This window comes from Nomascus leucogenys, chromosome 1a (assembly GCF_006542625.1).
Source record: "Nomascus leucogenys isolate Asia chromosome 1a, Asia_NLE_v1, whole genome shotgun sequence".
In the NCBI taxonomy this organism is placed as follows: Eukaryota; Metazoa; Chordata; class Mammalia; order Primates; family Hylobatidae; genus Nomascus; species Nomascus leucogenys.
Genome location: NC_044381.1, coordinates 37,518,709 through 37,539,711, shown reverse-complemented (window position 1 = coordinate 37,539,711; position 21,003 = coordinate 37,518,709). Strand labels below are relative to the sequence as shown.

The window sequence follows — 21,003 nt, the reverse complement described above, 5'->3', positions numbered from 1 at the left end:
CTGTAAAAAAGGTGCCTGCTTCTTTGCCTTCTGCCATGATGATAAGTTTCCTGAGGCCTCCCCAGCCATGCAGAACTGTGAGTCAATTAAACCTTTTTCCTTTACAAATTACCCAGTCTTGGGGATTTCTTCATACCAGTGTGAGAATGGAGTAATTACAATTATCTTAGCATCATTTTTTTTTTTTTTTGAGACAGAGTCTTGCTCTGTCGCCCAAGCTGGAGTGCAGTGGCGCGATCTCAGCTCACTGCAAGCTCTGCCTCCCGGGTTCACGCCATTCTCTTGCCTCAGCCTCCCGAGCAGCTGGGACTACAAGTGCCCGCCACCACGCCTGGCTAGTTTTTTGTATTTTTAGTAGAGATGGGTTTTCACGGTGTTAGCCAGGATGGTCTCGATCTCCTGACCTTGTGATCCACCCGCCTCGGCCTCCCAAAGTGCTGGGATTACAGGTGTGAGCCACTGTGCCCAGCAGCATCATTTTTGAAAACAATCATAATTTTCCCATCAAATTACCCTGGAACATTTGTCAAAAAACAACTGATGATGTTCAGTTACAACTCAGAGAAATAGAGAGCAGGCAAGAGCACTGCTTCTATTCATAAAACAAGAAAATAGTTGGGAAGACTTTAACTTTTCTTCAATGCACCAGATATCTGAAGCCACAGAGCAAAAAAGCTATCTGGAAAACTAGGTGGTTGTAGAGAGAAACAAAGATCCAAGCAGTTTTTTAACTGAGAGAAAGAATGCCAAATGCCATATAAAGTGACTCCAGTGGGAAAACTAGACAACATGCAGTATCAGGTAGGTAACTGTGGCACAGAGATAAAAACTGTAATAAAATTAAAATGCTAAAAATGAAACACAGTACCATAAATGAAGAATGCCTTCCAAGGGTCCATTATTATACTCAACACTGCTAGGAAAGAATCAGTGATGTTAAAGATATATATATATTTGCTTGTGTATTTGTGTGTGAGAGACACATATAGAAAAAAACAAGAGAGAAATGTATTGGTTGACACTGGCTTCTTTGAAAAGAGGCAGTTTAGTAACAACAGCCTTTACTAGACAGACATGTTAGAAGGCAGCAGGAGAAAGGAATGTGATATCAGATATTTTCTGTAAAAGGTTTGTTATTAATATTCATGTGGCAAATTGTAGCTATGTAAAAGTAGTTATAAAGCAAGGGGAACACAATTCTCTTACAGCAATGTTGAGGTCTAAGAAACATAAAACAAATACCTGGTAAGTACCATGCACATATACATACATAAACAATCAATAACTCACAAAACATTCACATATTTGCAACACTGCTTTTCAGTTTATGCAGTTTTTTGTTCTTTTTAAGATTTTTATTATAGTGAATGTCTTATGTTATATTTCATTAAAAGTTTTGATATTATATATGAAACAACAGTTCTGATAAAGCAATATCTAGATAAAGGCTATTACTTACCTTTCTCAAATTGATAGATTTTCTCCTTGTAACAAGCTCTGATATAAAATATGATAATTTTTTGAAAACTTTTACACATTCAAAACTAAATTATCATATATTTAATGATATTTTGGGTGTGTATGTGTGAGTGTGTGTCTGTGTGTGTGAAGAATTTCCTACATTTGTTAAAATGTCAGATTTCTTATGATATTACCTGTCTGATGAGGAAGACTTTGGGGATAAAAGCCATGGTCATTCAGGATGCTGTCCGAGGTTTGTCCTATGTGACTTTTCTGACATACATTGAGTTCAGATGTCCTGAAAAATCATACTCGTAAGTTTTATTATGTGAGGGTTGTTGAGTTTCTCTCAGTACCAAGTATACCCAAACCTTTAGAAGTTCAGCAGAGAACACATTTATTTCCTCACTGCAAAAAGTCCAACTGTGTACATGGAGGAGAAAACTCCATGCCACAGGGTCCTTCTCTGACCCGGGTTCCTACCATCTTGTACTTTCTATCGTCAGAGCCTGAGTCCCAAGGTTTTCCTCCATTCCATTCTAATGAGGGATAGAAGAAAATATTGAGAATTTGACTGATGTATTTAAGACCTGTCATTGACCTCCATATTCCACTAGCTAGAGGGTAACAATATGACACCATTTAGATGAGAGTGGTTGAGAAATTTAGGCCAGGTGTGGCATGAGGGAGAAGTGAAAATGATTACTAGTGAACATTTCAATAGTTATTATATGACATATAGGGATTACCTCTGTGTAAGTTAAAATGAGGGCTGACATGGCAGAAGAATTTCCCACATCCATTAACTTCATTTCTTGTTTGTTTTAATATACTATGAGGTCTCTATCTTGAATGTATTTTCTGCTGTACTGACTTTTCATTAAAGTTTATCACACACTTATTATATTCTAGCTTTTGTCATTGTGTGATTTCTCTGATGGTGAATGAGTTTTGATTGTTGGCACGAAGTTTTCACATTTTTATTACTTTCTCAGAGCTTTGCTGCAGCATGAGTTTTCTGAGGAGTGAGTTCACAAGAGTATTTTCCATATTCATTATCTTTATACGGTTTCTTTGCTGTGTGAGTTCTGTAATATCCATAGAAGACTGCGCTCTGGCTGAAAGAATGCCCATATAAAATAGATTTCAACAATTTATCTTCTATTCTTTGATATTTGGTGGAGGCTGAAATTGTAGAGGAAATTCCAGTGCTCAGTATGTTAACAGTTCTCTCCTGTGTGTTCATTTATGTATTGTGAGGTTTGATTTCCAGCTCAGAGTTTTTTCATATTCTTTATATGCATACGTTTAATCCCCTGGGTGGGCTTTCTGATGTTCTCTAAGGCTTGATTTTTGACTGAAAGTTCTCCCACATTTATCACATTTATAGGGTTTCTCCCCTGTGTGAGTTCTCTGATGTACTCTGAGATTGGATTTCTGACTGAAAGCTTCCCCACACTGATTACAATTATATGGTTTCTCCCCAGTGTGAGTTCGCTGATGTTTTCTTAGGACTGACTTCTCACTGAAAGCTTTTCCACATTCATTACATTTATAGGGCTTCTCCCCAGTGTGAGTTCTCTGATGCCCTCTGAGATTTGATTTCTGCCTGAAAGTTTTTCCACACTCCTCACATTGATAGGGTTTCTCCCCAGTATGAGTTCTGTGATGTACTCTGAGGTTTGATTTCTGACTGAAAGCTTCCCCACAATGATTACATTTATAGGGTTTTTCCCCTGTGTGAATTCTATGATGTCCTCTGAGTTGTGATTTCTGACCGAAAGCTTTTCCACACTGATGACATTTGTAGGGCTTCTCCCCTGTGTGTGTTCTATGATGTTTCCTCAGGCCTGACTTCAGTTTGAAAGCCTTCCCACATTCATCACATTTATATGGTCTTTCCCCTGTGTGAGTTCTTCGATGATTCCTTAGGCCCGACATATGGCTGAAAGATTTCCCACATTCATTACATTCAAAAGGTTTCTCCCCTGTGTGAGTTCTCTGATGCACTATGAGGATTGACTTATAGTTAAAAGATTTCCCACATTCATGACATTCGAATGGTTTCTCCCCTGTGTGGGTTCTCTGGTGTATTCTTAGGCCTGACTTTGCACTGAAAGCTTTCTCACATCCATCACATTTATATGGTTTCTCTCCCGTGTGAGTTCTCTGATGTTTTCTTAGGCGTGACTTCTCACTGAAGGCTTTCCCGCATTCACGACATTCATAGGGTTTCTCCCCTGTGTGACTTTTCTGAGGCCAAATCAAGCGTGAATTCATAGAGTAGGATTTCCCACATTCATTATACTCATAGGGTTTTGCCCTTATGTGAACCTTCTGATGTACACTGAAAGTTGACTGGTAGCTGAATGTCTCTGTACATGGGTGATAATCAGAGTATTTATCTGTTGCATGAGTTCTCTGATGCACTGGGAGGGTTGAATTACGGTTGAAACTTTTTCCATGTTCAAAGGGTTTCACCCCTATATGAATTCTATGACGTTCTCTAATGTGTGACTTTTGGCTGAAGCATTTCCCTCCTGTGAGAGTTTTGTGAGTGATTCTACAGAAACAATTTCCAGTATCATTAAACTCATAGTGACTCTTCTCTGGATGAATGTTCTGAGGAATAATAAAGGTTGATTTATCATATTTGTTTTCCCCAAATTTATTGAAATTGTAAGATTTTCCTTTTGGGTGGGTACTGTTAGATGTAACAAGGGCAGCCTTTTCAAGAAAAGCTTTTCTACTTTCATTATATTCAAAATCTTGCCCCAAAGTCTGAATTGTCTGATGTTGAATAACTTCCTCCTTATGACGGAGGGTTTTCACAATTTTACTATAAGCAAAAGACTTCTCTTGAGTGTTAGTTCTGCCATCCTTAATATTGATGAACCGTTTGTCACAAACATTATGCTCATGAGCCTTTTCTTTTGAATACTGACAGTGTGGGGCCATCAGGCTGAGACCCTGGCAAGCAGACCCCGCAGTGCCACATTTACAAGGCATCATTCTTGCAGGAAAAATGTTTATGTCTCGATTATGTGGTTTTCCTGAAATTTCTTGCTCTGTAGTCAATAATTTACTGGTGAATAAAACTTGCCACAAATGTTTGCTTTGATTTTCTGGGCTCTTCTCTGAGATTTCATCAGGTTGGGAGTCTTCTAAAAATGATAAAATTAAACAAACTTTATGATATTTAACACATTTCTTATGGAATGGGACATATATGTATATATATGCCCATTATGTATTTGATTCCTTAGTTTCTGGCTCAGTTTCTCAACAATAAAGTAATTTCAAGTACATATTCCCTATCTTCCCTTTATAGCTTAAATTATTTTTGTAGTAGAAAAAGAAATGGGAAATGAATATACATATGTATTTGGCATCTTAAAATAGAATTTTCAAAACTGAATAGATAAGAGGATATAAATCAACGAAATGACTGAGAATGGTGTATACGTAAGAGCATTGGATCCTGGGAACAGGAAAATCAGAGAATAGGATGAAAAAAAAAAGATTACCAACATGAAGTAGATAACAACAAGAAAAATCAATGGATTAGTGGTTTTATCTGAGACAGGGTTTGCCTTAGGGAGTAATGCTAGTCTAGATTCTTATACAAATATAAATTACAATGGTAGGATAATCATTAGCCTACAATAGTTCAGTTGGAGCTCCATTTCCATTCTACACATCACAAAAGAAATTTATAATGACACCAATTTCCTCATGTTAAAAGAAATACTACTATAGACCACATTTTAATTCTGTCTGCATTATCATCAAAGGAACACACATGTATAAGTGGAAATGTAAAATTGATGGGAATTAAAGTCATTTTTCCACCTAGACTGGATTCACTGCTCTGCCCTAGCTCTGGTGACTTGGTTTATTATGTCAGGGTTGTTCAATAGTGAATCTTTTTTATTTTTCTTTTTTTTGAGATGGAGTCTTGCTCTGTCACCCAGGCTGGAGTATAGTGGCGTGATCTCGGCTCACTGCAACTTCCGCCTCCTGGGTTCAAGTGATGCTCCTGTCTCAGCCTCCCGAGTAGCTGGGATTACAGGCATGTGCCACCACGCCCGGCTAATTTTTGTATTTTTAGTAGATACAGGGTTTTGCCATGTTGGCCAGGCTGGTCTCGAACTCCTGATCTCAGGTGATCCACCTGTCTCGGCCTCCCAAAGTGCTAGGATTACAGGCATGAGCCACCACACCCGGCCAATAGTGAATCTTTTTAGATCATAGAATCTTAACTTTCGTCTTTTCAGTTTGCTCACTCATTTCCCTAAAACCAGCCGTGTGTTTGTCCAATCCTTAATTCTACTTTCAATCTACTTTTTAACATTGCTAGTTTTTATTGACTGTGAGAACCTTATGGATCATATATTTTAACCTGGACTTAGAAATTTTACACGTATCCTTTATATTTATTTATCATAGATTTCTTGTGTATATTTGACTGCTATTGTCCTACTGCTACCCACATTCCATGCAAAAATGTCAGCCCTGTGCTAAAAATATTCCAAGGCCTTAAATATACTATACTGCCTTAGTGCCCTAAGAGATATTCAGGAAAAGAAGGTTTTACACTAACTGTAGGCTCATTACATGTTGTAGCTCTCACTGCAACAGCCCAGTCTTTTCTGCTCTAGTCTTGACAGGATATCACCAGTAAATAGTATATTTTCAGCAATAATCTTATATTCTTTCTCTGAATCACTCTGCTTTTTAGCCTTAGACTTATGTAGACTCTAGATGTCCTTCAGGCAATGCAAAGCATTTCCCAAATTACACACACACAAAAGGCTTCTTGTGTCTTCCCACAAATATAAGGAACATTTATTTAAAATCTGAAAGTAGTTACTGTCTATAGTATTCATTTTAACAAGGGATATATAGATAGTACTCATATATCTGACACTCATGACTTTTTAAGAAAAAATTATCATCATTCAAATTAGGAAGTATTTTAAAACTTACAGCATGTGCATGGTTAAATGGCATTTTCTCTTTCTTAGTTGTATGTAAAATAATAGTTCACTTTTTTTTTTTTTTTGAGACAGAGTCTTGCTCTGTTGCCCAGGCTGGACTGTAGTGGCGCAATCTCAGCTCACTGCAAGCTTCGCCTCCCGGGTTCACGCCATTCTTAGCCTCCCGAGTAGCTGGGACTACAGGTGCCTACCACCACACCCGGCTAATTTTTTGTATTTTTAGTAGAGACGGGGTTTCACCATGTTAGCCAGGATGGTCTTGATCTCCTGACCTCGTGATCTGCCCACCTTGGCCTTCCAAAGTGCTGGGATTACAGGCATAAGCCACCGCGCCTGGCCAATAGTTCACTTTTTAATCAACAGTATTAATTATTTTATGCAGCTTTGTTCTCCTTTCCAAAATATAACCTTCATTCTGATATACTTTGTATCTCTCTGTAATATAAATGAAGACAGTGACTCTTAAAAAGCAGTGTGGCTCAAAATTACCTCCTCTTTCCTACACAAGTGCTCAGACCCAATGCTAACCTACACCTGATTATTCAAAAGTCTCAGAAATTTGACTTGGGTGTTTGCATTTAGGGATCATGTTTTTTGAATGAATCAATATGAAATACCTCTCCTGAGTGGCTTTGAAGTTAATACACAATATTATTAAAAATACTTACATGTTCTATTGCATGGACTCAACATATAGAAGAGTAAAGCAGAGACCATTCTTTTTAGTGGGTTATAATCCAGGTGGGAATGGAGTGCATTCATAGCTATGTGCTCTCTGGCACAGTGTTTCATTTTCTTTTAACACATCTATCAAGTAGACTGTGAGTTTACAAAAAGAAGAGATAAGGCATACACTAAAGTATTTCAAACTATACCACAGAAGTAGGAATTTAAATCAAAACTTTGAGTAATAGTGCTTTCCCCCTTTTTCTAATTGAGACAATTTTATTCAGTTATTTTTATTGCAAGAACCACTTTTGGCTTTAAAATTTATACTAATATAGTCTTATTTTTATTACATCTTTTGTTTTGCTTAGTTTTCTTTGAAAACTTTCTCACTTTTAAAAACAAGTACATAAGACTAATATAAGACTAAAAGTTTTTCTACGCACTGCTTTATCTATATCCCAAAGGTTCTAATATGCATGTTTTTTACCTTTGAAATTTTCCGGATATTGGACAATTTTGATTTCCATTTACTCTTTGATTAAATATGTTTTTTAAAGATATGCATTCCTTATTAATTTTAAGATAGATTTTAATTCTTCTCACATTGTTTGCAATTTGCAGTTTTACTGGACAATAATATCTTTACTTCGTGGATTTATTGATTTTTGTACAAAATACTTTTATATTTTGTCAGGGTCCCATGGTCATTTTAAAAAGGGTTCATTCTGTTTCCAGAGTAGAGTTTTGAAAGGCACAGCAGATTCATTTTTATAAAATATGTTATTTATAACTTCTAGAGCAGGAGTCAGTAAACTTTTTCTGTAAAAGGCCGGAGAGTAAATGTTTTCCACTGGGCTGATCATGCGGTCTCTGTTGTAACTACTCAATTCTACCTTGTAGCATGAGCACATAAATGAATAGCTATGGCTGTGTTCTAGAAAAATCTTTCCTGACCAAAATTGGCAGCAGGTAGAATTTCACCTGTGTCCTCATTTGCTGAGCACTACTCTAGGAACTCAGTTGTGATCCACTGGCACTGGTATGAAATCAAAGAGGTAAATTAAAGTCTATGTGACCTAATATGTTTCCATTTTTCCTCAGAACACTTGCAGTTTTTTGTTTTATGAAACCTGATGAAAATTTAGTGCACAAATATTCAAAACTCTTAAATATATTTTAAAGTTGTCTACTTTTAAAATATCCTTTTAAAACTGTCTATTTTAGCATTATCAAAATGCCCTTTCTCTTCTGTTTTTTTGACCTGAATTTAACTTTAGTGTCATTGAGTTTACAAAAAGAAGAGAGAAAGTATAGGATACAGTGTTCCAAGATTATGCTATAGAAGTAGGAATCTGAAGCAAATAAACACTGAATTATTTTAGTTTATTGCCTTAGCAATTCATAAACGTATTTTGAACTTCTCGAATTATTTTTAAAATATTCCTCTTTAACAAAATCTAATAGCATTTTCTCTTAATAGGTGAATTTAATCCACTTACATTAGTTGATATGGCAAATATGTTTGTCTTACTCTACGTTATGCCAGGGATCTGCATAGCTTTTGTGTAGATAAGAGTTGATTCAGCAGGCCTGAGACTGCTACTCTTAGAAAGGCTTTCTTGTAAGGTTTGCCCTTGGCTGGCATCTAGAAACAAGATTCCCATAACTGCTGAGGGGCTCACTGTGCCAGCCCTGCACAAACAATATGATAGAGAACACCAGTTTTCCATCTCAAAGTCTGTAATTTTGGCAGATGCTAGACAGAGGGTGTCTACATGATTAGCCCACAATAAAAACCCTGGGTACCAGTTCTGGGTAGACAACATTTTACATATGTTTTCAAAATTCATTGCTTAGGAAACCGTGTTTGGGGAACTATCTGAACTCTCAGAAGCTTGTAGCTTGTTTCCTACGAACTTTGCCCCATGCACCTTTTATCTTTGCTGATTTTTCTTTGTATTTTTTCACTATATAAATTTTAACCATTATTATGACTATATGCTGAGTTGTGTGAGTCCTCCTAAGTGAATCAGTGAACCTTCTTCTCGTTGAATTCAGTAACTCACCTGGGGAGTTCCTGCTTAGAAATCCTTTCTCTTTCTCTAATAACCATGGGTCTTCTCCTTGTTCCAATGTGAAGATCAGTTCTGGTTTTGTAAAGCAGTACCCTATAAATGGGAAACAATTTAGCATTTGCATTAGTTGCATAGGTTCTACTATTTCTGAATGTGAAGAAGGTACAGCTTCAGAAGGGGCATATTCAGGGTGCTCACTGGACCTTCTTTGGGGAAGTAACCACAAAAAACATTTTCTTTCTTTTCTTACTTTTTTTTTTTTTTTAGAGACAGGGTCCCTATGTCACTCAGGCTGAAGTGCAGTGGTGCTACCATGGCTCACTGCAGCCTCAAACTCCTGGGCTCAGGTAATCCTTCTGCCTCAGCCTCCTGAGTAGCTGGGACTACAGGTGTGCACCACCATACCCGGCTAATTTTTTAAAGTTTTTTTGTAAAGATAGAGTCAAACTCCTGGCCTCAAGCAATCGTCTCACCCTGGCCTCCCAAAGTACGGTGGCACGAGCCACTGTACCTGGCCAAAAAACATTTTCTTATTCTCATAAATGATCAGTCTCCTTGAACCCCTGAACTGCACACCTAAGTAACATAAAATTCTAAAATGGCCAATGTCTTGGTTATCAAGGAAGAGATTTCATGAGGACTTCCACATCTGGCTGTAACAGGGTAAAAGGAACTGATTTACTGCTCCATAACAGACAACTAAAAAACCAAACAAAATATAAAAAATGGTAATGAGGTTTTAGCCAAGAGGCAGTGCAGACAGGGATCCTTGAAAGTAGAGAAACAATGAGGTGAGCCCTATGATTATCACAGGCTACTTGTGAGACTTGCCAAACCAGAGCGGAAAAAGAACACCAAAACAGAGCCTGGCAGACTTGGTAAGCTGATGTGACAAAATTGGATGTTTAAGGAAGCCCTGGTAACTAGAATTTGTGGGAGTAAATGCCAGCGAAGAAAGAGCTATACTGATATAAAATGTTGGAGATCTGCAGAAGAGTCTCCGGAGTACTGACTTGTATAAGCATGTAAGAGAATCACTCAAGGTTAGGAAAAGACCAATGAAAAACAATAGGCTGAAAAATCACTACAGCATATACAAAGGTAGGAAGTTTATATCATCACCAACCAGGGTAGAAAAACCTCCTAATTAATGACCAACAGGGTAGAATAACCAGAAGGGTACTGCTTTAGTAGAGGGTCCAAATTAGTTCTAAAGTGAGCTCTGAATCCAACACAACAAAGCTTAAAGTGTACCTTGAAATGATCGAACTAATTCCACGTAACTTAACTACATCCCAGAAAAGGCTCAGAAATATGCAAAATAATACAACGAAGTCTAGCAACTCATAATGTAAAATTCACAATATCTAGCACCCAATACAAAATTACTAGGTATGAACAGAAGCAGTGATACAAGACTCTTATCAAGGAGAAAAATCAATCTGTAACAACCGAATAAGAAATGGCCCATATGGCCAGGCACAGTGACACCTGTAATCCCAGTTATTTGGGAGGGTGGGGCAGGAGGACTGCCTGAAGCTGGGAGGTCAAGACCAGCCTGGACAACACATAGAGAGACTGGAAAATAATAAACAGAGTTATCTGTGACCTGTGGTTAAATAAATTTGTAGTCTAACATATATGTAATCAGCATTCCAGAAGAAAAAAAGGAAAGGGAGAGAAAATTTTGATGCAACAGTGGCCAAAATTTTCTAATTTTAATGACCTATATAAACCCTCAGATCCAAGAAGCTAAATAAATGCCAAGAGGAAACATAAAATCACACCAATGTACATTATAATCAAATTGCTAAAACCTGCTGAAAAAAAGAAAATTTTATGTAGACAGAAAAAGACATAATATGTGCAGAAGAACAAAGAGAATTAAAGCTGACTTCTTGTTAGAAATTTTACAGTCTGGAAGACAGTGAAGTGATACTTTTAAAGTACTGAAAGAAAAAAAATCAACCTAAAATTCTATACTTAGCAAAGATAAGATGTTTCAGACCAAAAAAAAAAGCTGAAACAATTTATCAGCAACTGATGTATTACAAGAAATGTTAAATTCTCCAGACAGAAGAAAAATGGTACTATGAAAATTTCTGATTTATATAAAAAAATTTATAGAGATAAAGAGCACCATAAACTGGAAAAAAGAGGATGAAAATAAAATATACTTTTCTCATTCTTGGAATTCTTTAAATAGAACATTATCTTTCAAGTTATCTTTGTAGACAATATTATTATGGGTTTTATAATATATAAATAGCACACATAAAGAGAAATCCTGCATAATGATAAAGGGAATAATTAATCAAGAGGATATAACAATCACAAATGTTTGTCCATCTTATAACACTACTTCAAAATACATAAAGCAAATCCTGATGAAACTGGAAGAATAACCAAATCCACAATTGTAGTTAGACAGTAAAACTCCTTTCTCAATAATTTATAGAAGTAGATTACAAGTAAATAAGAAGGAGTACAGAAGACTTGAAGAATATTATCAACCAACATGACCTCCATTTATAGAACACCGATCCAAAAGGAAAACACATTATTTTCAAATACATATGAAACATTTAACGAGGATAAATCATATGATGGGACCTGAAACGAGTTTAAATAAACTTTAAAAGGATTAAAAAATCTTGCTCTCCAAATAGGAATTAAATGAGAAAGCAATAATAGTAAAAAAATTTTCAAAGAGCCAAAAATTTAAAATAAAAAAGCCATGTTCTATTAGAAATATGGAGTAGAGGTATTCTCCTATCTTTTCTGGTATGTATAGCTAAAAACTATGGATATTATATATTTAAAAACATAAGATGCTGAAAGGTGGAGAGAAGACAGCAGATTGTTCAAGGACCTCAGGACTCAAGGTATGACAATGATGAGTTCCCTGCACTTCTCTTTGGCCTCATATATTCCAAATTAGAAGCTGGAGAAGCTGGCAACAAACAACATGAATGTGGAGACAGAAAAACAAGACAAAACATACAACCCAAAGCTTGTGCTCTCAAGCCAGAAGTTCAGGAAAGAGGCAGCCTAACAAGATTGAAAACTTTTAGACAACGACTGTTCTTAATTCAGCCAAACACAAAATAAAAAATATGTTCTCCACTTCTACTGCTGCCATGAAAGGACAAGTGGGGAACTCAAATGTCTGTGCTCACCAGGCTGTAAGAAGGCTCCCTTACTGTTCCACCAGGGTCATGTCAGAAAGGGCTGACTGGGGGCTGAGACATGTCTCCAAGCCAGGCAGTGACAAGGTCCCCTGCCCCCCAGTGTCAGTAGAAGCCCCATGGGGAGCAGTAACGAGGCACTCCAGATCCTACCATGCAGGGTGTTATCAGTGAAGGCATAATGGGGATCCTGAACCACCACTACCATTCAGCAGTAATGACAACCCCTCCTCCTCCAGGTGCCGACAGAGGCTGGGTAGGAAACCTGGACTTTCAGCCCACCTTTTAATAATAAGGCAGCACCCCCCGACCTCCCCTGCCACAGTGGCGTCAGAGAATGCCTGCTACATGAGAAGATTTAAATCAGACACAGATCTTATAATTTCCAAATAGGTTCAATCTAAAATCACTTGTCATACCAAGATCTAAGGCAACTTCAACTTGATTGAGCAAAGACAATCAATAGATGCCAACACTGAGATGGCACAGAAGTTAAAAATATCTGATAAAGACTTTAATAAGCCATCATATAAATGTTTAAACAAACAATAAGAAACATGAAACAAAAATAGAAAGTCTCAGCAAAGAAAGAGAAGATATATGAAGTAGATATTTTAGAGTTGAAAAATAACTAAATACTCAGTGGATGGGTTCAACAGCAGAATGAAGAGGACAGAGGAAAGAATCCATGAATTTTAATACAGAAGAGTAGAAATTACCCAATCTGAACAACAGAGAGAAAACAGACTAAAGCCACGGGGACCTGTGAGACTATAACATAATATCTAACAATTGTGTCATAGAAGTTTCAGAAGGAGGGGAGAAAAGGGAGGGGCTGAAAAGTATAAGAAGAAATGATAGCTTACCAAGTTAGTGATTGCCATGAGTTAAGGGATAGTAAAAGGAGTTGGGCTGACTTTATATAAAGGGGTAGGACAAAGATCTTTGTGGTGACTGAATAGTTCTGTTGACTTGACTGTAGTGGTGGTTACACCAATCTATACATGTGATAAATAACAAAGAACCATACACTTGTTGTGCCAATGTCAACTTCCTGTACTGACATTGTACTACAGTTGCATAAGATGTATCTCTCGGAATGTTGAAACATTTAGGATTTAAAAATTGCTGTCTTTAGGCCGGGTGCCATGGCTCACACCTGTAATCCCAGCACTTTGGGAGGCCGAGACGGGCGGATCACGAGGTCTGGAGATCGAGACCATCCTGGCTAACACGGTGAAACCCCGTCTCTACTAAAAATACAAAAAAAAAAATTAGCTGGGTATGGTGGCAGGCGCCTGTAGTCCCAGCTACCCAGGAGGCTGAGGCAGGAGAATGGCATGAACCCAGGAGGTGCAGCTTGCAGTGAGCCGAGATAGCGCCACTGCACTACAGCCTGGATGACAGATCGAGACTCTGTCTCAAAAAAAAAAAAAAAAACTGCTGTCTTCTTGGCAGACTGACATGTAACATCACTCTGTTACCAATAATTTTCTGTGCTCTGAAGTCTGCTTTATCTGATATTAACATAGCCAACCCTGCTTTTTTATGATTAATGTTCCATGGTATACCTTCTTTTACTTTCAATCTACCTATTATTTTTTAAGTGAATTTCTTGTAGATGGCATATATTTAGGTGAACTTTAAAAACCAACTCTTTCAATCTGTCTTTTAGTGTATTTAGACCATTTAATGTAATTCTTGATAAGCTAGGGCTTTAATCTGCTATTTCATTTGTTTTCTGTTTGTTCCCTTGAATTTTTATTAATTTTTCCCTGATCTTCTCTTTTGAACATTTTTTTTTAGAATTCCATTTTTTACTTATTTTCCTGTAATATTTTTGAGTATACCATTTAACATAGTTTTTTTAGTGGTTACTCTATATATTAAATTATACACATATTACCACAGTTCACTGTGACAAGTATCAATATTTTGCTAGTTCAGGTGGAGTGTAAAGATGAAGGGACTCTAAGTCCCTTATCTGCTTCCTGTTTATAATATGATGATCTTAACTATTTCGTCTATATACATTAAGAACCACATCAGAGAACGTTCAATTTTTCCCTTCAACCATCAAACAAAATTAGAAAACTCAAGAGGGAAGGCAGGCATATTGTATCTACCAGCATTTTTACTTTCCATTGTTCTTTCTTCCTTCCTGATGCTTGAAAGATTCCTTTTACGATTTCTGTTCCAAGAACTTCCTTCCTTCCATTCTTTCGGGGTAGGTATGCTGGCAATAAACTCTTAGTTTCCCTTCATCTGAGAATGTCTCAATTTTCCCTTCATTTCCAAGAGATATTTATGCTGGATAAGGAGTTGTGTTAACAATTCTTTTCCTTCAGCACTTGAAAAATGTGTTCTCCGTGGTTTCTAATAAGAAATCCACTTGTATTCAAATTCTTTTTCCCCAGAAGTAATACATTGTTTCCCTTTAGTTGCTTGTCAGATTTTTTTCTTTATCTTTAGTTGTCAGAAGTTTCATAATTATGCTTCTTGGCATGAATTCCTTTGGGTTTATCCTGTATAGAATTTACTCAGCTTCTTGAATCTCTAGGATTATGTCCTTTGCCACACTTGGGAAAATTTTAGCCATTATTTCTTTGAATTTTTTTTTTAGCCTTTTCTTATGGGATTCAAATTACACAAACATTAGAGATTTTCTTGTAGTTTCTGGGGTTCTGTTCATTTTTATTCAGTCTAGTTTTTTCTCTGTAAAAAATGACTCATTTCTATCTGTCATAAAGTTCAGCAATTCTTCTCTCCGTCTTCTCTATCCTGCTGCTGTGCACATGTAATGATTTTTTAAAAAGTTGTAGAGTAAATTTAGATTTACAGAAAAGTTGCAAGGTTGGAAAGAATTCTTGTATACCTAGCAACCAATTTCCCTCACTATTAACAACTGAAACTACCACAGTTTTCTCATATAACATCAGAAATTCCGATGGCAGTTTTTTCATAACTAATAATACTGATACATTATGAAATATAGTCCACACTTTATTCAGAGCTCCTTTTTACCTAATATCTTTTTCCTGTTCTACAGCTTCATCCAAGATCCCACATTACATTTAGTCATCCTGTCTCTGTAGGCTCCTGTAAACTATAAGTGTTTTGTGGTATTTTGGATCACCTTGACAGTTTAAAGGACATTGTAGAATGTTCTTCAGTTTTGGTTTATCTGATGTTTTCCTCATAACTAAAGTGGGGTTATGTATTCCTCAGAGAAAGACCACAGAGGTAAAGCATCTACCATTCTCATCACATCTCATCAAGGGAATATGCCATCAACATTTATCACTGACGGTAACTTTGATCACCTGGTGGAGGTAATGGATGCCAGGGTTTTCCATTATAGTTATTCCTTTTCTCCAGTATGCATATTATACTTTTTAGAAGACTCTCACCAGGCACAGTCCACTGCAGCAGTGGAGAATTATGCTCCACTTCCTTGAAGAGGAGTAACTACATAAATTATTAGGAATTTTTCTATTTGGGAGATTTTCTATTCTCATTTATTCAATTATTTATATCAATATGGACTCACGAGTTTTTCATACTTTGGGTTATAAACCAATACTATGTTGTTTATTTTAACTGTTGCAATTTTGGCTACTGGGAGATCTTTCAGTTGGCTCCCCTGTTCTTTGACGTATCCCCTGTTACGGTTTGGGTATGGTTTGTCCCCATCAAAATACATGATAAAATTTGATCCTTAATGCAGTGTTGGGAGGTGGGGCTTAGTGGGGGAGGTGTTCAGTCATGGGGCTGGATCCCTCATGAAAAGATTAATGCCCTCTGACATGGTTTGGCTGTGTCCCCACCCAAATCTCATCTGGAATTGTAGTTCCCATAATCCCCACATGTCGTGGGACAGACCAGGTGGAGAAAATTGAATCATAGGGACGGTTTCCCCCATCCTATTCTCGTGATAGTGAGTTAGTTCTCACGCGAGCTGATGGTTTTATAATGGGCTTCCCCCTTCACTGGGCACTCATTCTCTCTCCTGCTGCCCTGTGAAGAGGTGCCTTCCACTGTAATTGCAAGTTTCCTAAGGCCTCCCCAACTATGCGAAACTGTGAGTCAATTAAACTTCTTTCCTTTATATATTACCCAGTCTCAGGTATTTCTTCATAGCAGCATAAGAATGGACTAATACACCATTCAATGGGCGTGAGTTCTTGCTCTCACAGGAATGTGTTAGTTCCTGTGACAGTGAGTTATTTAGAGAGTCTGGCTTCCTCAGTTTCACACTCTTGCTTCCATGCAATTTCTTTGCACATGCTTGCTCCCCTTCCACTTTCTGCCATGAGTTGAAACAGCATGACGTCCTCACCACATGAAGCTGTCCAATTTGGGACTTCCCAGCCACCAGAACTGTGAGCTAAATAAATATTTTTTCTTTAGAAATCACCTAGTCTCATTTGTTATGTTACGGCAACACAAAACAGACTAAGATAGAAAATTGGTACCAAGGAGTGGGTTGTTGCTTTATAAATACCTGAAAATGCGGAAGTAGCTTTGGAACTGGGTAATGGGTAGTGGCTGGAAAAATTTGGAGGGGCAGGCCAATATTGCCATGAATGGAGCATTAAGGGTGATTCTACTGAGGCTCAGACAAAGACAGGAAAACAAAGGAAACTTTCAGACTTCTTACAAATTGGTTAAATGGTTGTAAACAAAATGCTGCTAGAAATATAGACAGTAGAGACCATTCTGCTAAGATCTCAGATGGAAATGAGGAAGCATGTATTAGGAACTGGAAAAAAAGGCCATCCATTTTACGCAGTAGCAAAGAAGGTGGCTGCATTGTCTCCATGCCTCAGGGCTTTATGGAAGGCAGAACTTAAGAGTGGTGAACTAGTATAACTGGTGGAAGAACTTTCTAGGCAGCAAAGTGCTCAAGAAGCTGCATGGTTGCTTTTAACAGCTTATGCTGGAGTTATACAAGCAAAGGGATAATCTAAAGATGGAATTTATAATTTAAAAGGAAGCGAAGTAGAAGGATTTGAAAAATTTGCAGCCTGGCCATGTGGAAGAGAATGAAGGAGAATTTTTAGAAAAGATATCCATTGATGTAACTGAGCAACTGCTTGCTAAAGAGATTAGCATAAGCAAAAGGTGAAAACAATGGGAAAAAGACCCTGAAGTCATTTGGAATATCTTCAAGTCGCTTCTCCCATTCCAGGCCCAGAAGCCTAAGAAGGCAGAATAGTTTCAGGGGAAAGGGCCAGGCTGCTGCACTTGGGACACCTTGGGACACAGCTTCCTGCATCCTAGCTGCTTCGGCTGAAGCAGCCATGGGTCAAGTGGCTCCAGGTAAGGCTTGTGCTGTGTAAGCCTTACATCCCCTGGCTTATGTCTAGAGGGCACGAGCAGTAAGCCTTGGAGTCCGTGTAGTGTTAATTTCGCAGGCTTGCAGAATGCTAGAGCCATGGAGGTGTGTGTTACTCCACTGAGATTTCAACGTATGTATGAAAAACCCTATAGGCCCAGGCAGAGACTTGTTGCAGGCGCAGAGCCACTGCAGAGACCCTCTGCTAGGGCAAGGCTAAGCAAAAATTTGGGTTAGGTCTACTGCAGAGTCTCCACTAAGGCAATGCCTAGTGGAGCTTCAGGATTAGGGCCACTGCTAGGACCCCAAAATTGTAGAGCCACCAGTAGCATGCAATCTCAGTCTGGAAAAGCTGCAGGCATTTGCCTTCAGCCTGTGAGAGCAGCAATGTAAGCTGGGCAGAGAAAAGCCATGAGTGGAGCTATCCAAGGGCTTGGAAGCCTACTCCTCACACCAGTGTGCTGAGGATGTGGGACATGGAGTCAAAGGAGACTATTCTGGAGCTTTCAAATTTAATGTCTGCCCTGCTGGGTTTCAGACCTTATGCCTATTCCACCATTGTATCTTGGAAGTAAATAACTTTTTTTTGTTTTTTTTTGAGACCGAGTCTTGCTCTGTCGCCCAGGCTGGAGTGCAATGGTCTGATCTCAGCTCACTGCAACCTCCGCCTCCTGGATTCAAGCGCTTCTCCTGCCTCCAAGCGCTTCTCCTGCCTCAGCCTCCCGAGTAGCTGAGACTATAGGCGCATGCCACCACATCTGGCTAATTTTTGTATTTTTAGTAGAGACGGGGTTTCACCATGTTGGTCTTGAATTGCTGACCTCAGGTGATCCACCCGCCTTGGCCTCCCAAAGTGCTGGGTTTATAGGTGTGAGCCACCATGCCTGCCCAATAACTTATTTTTGATTTTACAGGCTTGTAGCTGGACTTTGGACTTTTAAGGTGGTGCTGGAAAAACTTAAGGCTTTTGGGACTAGTGGGATGGAATGTTATATTTTGTATATGAGAAGGACATGAGTTTTGGGGAGCTAGGGGCAGAATGGTATGGTTTGGGTATGGTTCATCCCTGCAAAAACTCAAGGTGAAATTTGATCCCCAATGTAGCAGTGTTGGGAGGTGGGGCTTAGTGGGAGATGTTTGGGTCATGGGAGTAGATCCCTCATGAACAGATTAATGCCCTCCCAAAGGGTTGAGTTCTCACTCTCACAGGAATAGATTATTTCTTGTGAGAACCGGCTGTTAAAAAGAGCCTGGTTTCTCTCTTGCTTCCTCTTTTGCCATGTGATCTCTTTGCACATGGCCACTCCCCTTCCACTTCCCACCATAAATTGAAGCAGTATGACGCCCTAATTAGATGCAGCTGCCCAATCCTGGATTTTTCAGCCACCAGAATTGTGAACCAAACAAACTTTTCTTTATAAATTACCCAGTCTCAGGTATTCTGTTCTAGCAACACAAAATGGACTGAGACACTCCCATAGTTTTGTTTTTTGAGCAATTTCCTTACTTCTGATTCTACAAGATGTCCCACACTCATCTTGTACATTTCTCCCTAGCCCTTAGAATCAACCATTTTCCCAAGTAATCTTGGTTCCTTTACTTGGTGAATGGTACTAGACACTACTTACAGGTCTATTTGAGCTTTCTATCTCTTCATGATTCAGTTTTGGTAGATTATGTGCTTCGAGTAATTTGTCTCTTTCATTTAGGTTAATTTGTTGTTCACAGCATTCCTTTATAATCAGTTTTATTTCTGTAGAATTGCTAATACTGTCCCCATTTTCATTTCTGAGTTTAGTAATTTGAGTCTTCCCTTTTTTTCTGAACCGATCTAGTTAAAAGTTTATCAATTTTGTTGGTTTTTTAAAAAAGAACTTTGGTTTCATTGATTTTCTCTATTGTTTTTCTATTCTTTCATTATCTCTCTTCTAATCTCTAGTATTGTTTCCTTTTGCTAGGTTTAGGTTTAGTTTGCTCTTTCTTTAGTTTCTTAAGATGTGAAGTTAGGTTATTGATTTGAGATCTTTCTTCTTCCTTAATGTATGTGTTTATAGCTATACATTTCCATCTTATTGTTGGTTTTACTGCATCCAGAAGGTATGCTATGTTGTATTTTCATTTCTCTCAAGGTATTTTCTAATTTGTCTTATGATTCTTTGACCCCTTGGTAGTTTAAGAGTTTGTTAATTTTTCACATATTTGTAACATTTCTAGTTTTCCTTCTGTTATTCATTTTCACGTAGCTGGAACTACTGGCACGTGCCACCATGCTTGGCTCATTTTTATATTTTTTTGTAGAGACAGAGTCTCCCTATGTTGCCCAGGTTGGTCTTGAGCTCCTGGGTTCAAGTGATCCGTCCACCTTGGCCTTTCAAAGTGTTGGGATTATAGGTGAGAGACTCTGTGCCCTGCCTTTTTCTTTTATGTGCACTTAACACTTAAATTAACCTCTGATTATTGCTTTAGGTGCATTTCACAAATTTCTTGTACTTTCATTTTCAAAAAATTATACCAAGAATTTTTCTTTGACTCATGTGTTGACAAGTGTGTTGGTTATTTCCAAATATTTGGAAATGCTCCTGCTATCTTTCTGTATTTGATTTCTGGTACAGTTTGAAAGCACGCTTTTTAGGATTTCTGTACTTTTTCATTTGTTAAAGTGTGCTTTATGGCCTAGAATGTCTCTTTTGATGAATGTTTCACATGCACTTGAGAAGAATGTATATTTTTCTATTGCTGTAGTCTAAAAATGTCAGTAGATCCAAGTTGGCTGACACTGCTGTTCAGGTCATTTATATCCTTAGCAATTTTCTGCCTGCTTGATCTACCAATACTGACAGAGCGGTGTTTAAATCTCCCTATTTTAATTGTAGATTTGTGTATTTCTCTTTTTAGTTCTATCAGTTTTTTACCTCATATAATTTGAAGCTGTTGTTAACTGCATAAATGTCTAGGGCTGTTATGTTTTCTTAGAGAATTGAGCCATTTATTACTATGTAATATTCTTCCATCCTTGATGATCTCCCATGTTCTGAAGTCTTTGAAATTAATAGTTACTTCAATTTTGGTTAGTGTTAGCCTGATGTAGTTTTCTTTTCTTTCTTTTTTCTTTTCTTTTTTTTTTTTTTGAGACAGAGTCTTGCTCTTGTTGCCCAGGCTGGAGTGCAGTGGAGTGATCTTGGCTCACTGCAACCTCCGTCTCTGGGGTTCAAGTGATTCTTCTGCCTCAGCCTCCCGAGTAGCTGGAATTACAGGCGCCTGCCACCACGCCT

At 37.9% G+C, this 21,003-nt stretch overlaps 1 protein-coding gene across 4 annotated transcripts in view; it reads right to left on the bottom strand.

Annotated features, from left to right (window-relative positions):
* Nucleotides 1–617: 617 nt before the first annotated feature.
* The window catches only part of ZNF782 (zinc finger protein 782), a 37,020-nt gene continuing 16,634 nt past the window's right edge, over nt 618–21,003 (bottom strand). For 3 of the 4 annotated variants that reach the window (XM_003260531.4, XM_030797952.1, XM_030798009.1), the window contains exons 5-6: nt 9,197–9,298; nt 618–4,625 (exon numbers count right to left, since the gene is read on the bottom strand). In XM_003260531.4, coding sequence (XP_003260579.2) covers nt 2,770–4,625; nt 9,197–9,298 — 1,958 coding nt within the window. In that variant the 3' untranslated portion in view covers nt 618–2,769. Of the gene's footprint in view, nt 5,400–9,196; nt 9,299–21,003 lie in introns of all 4 variants that reach the window. The other variant, XM_030798074.1, reaches the window with a different exon arrangement.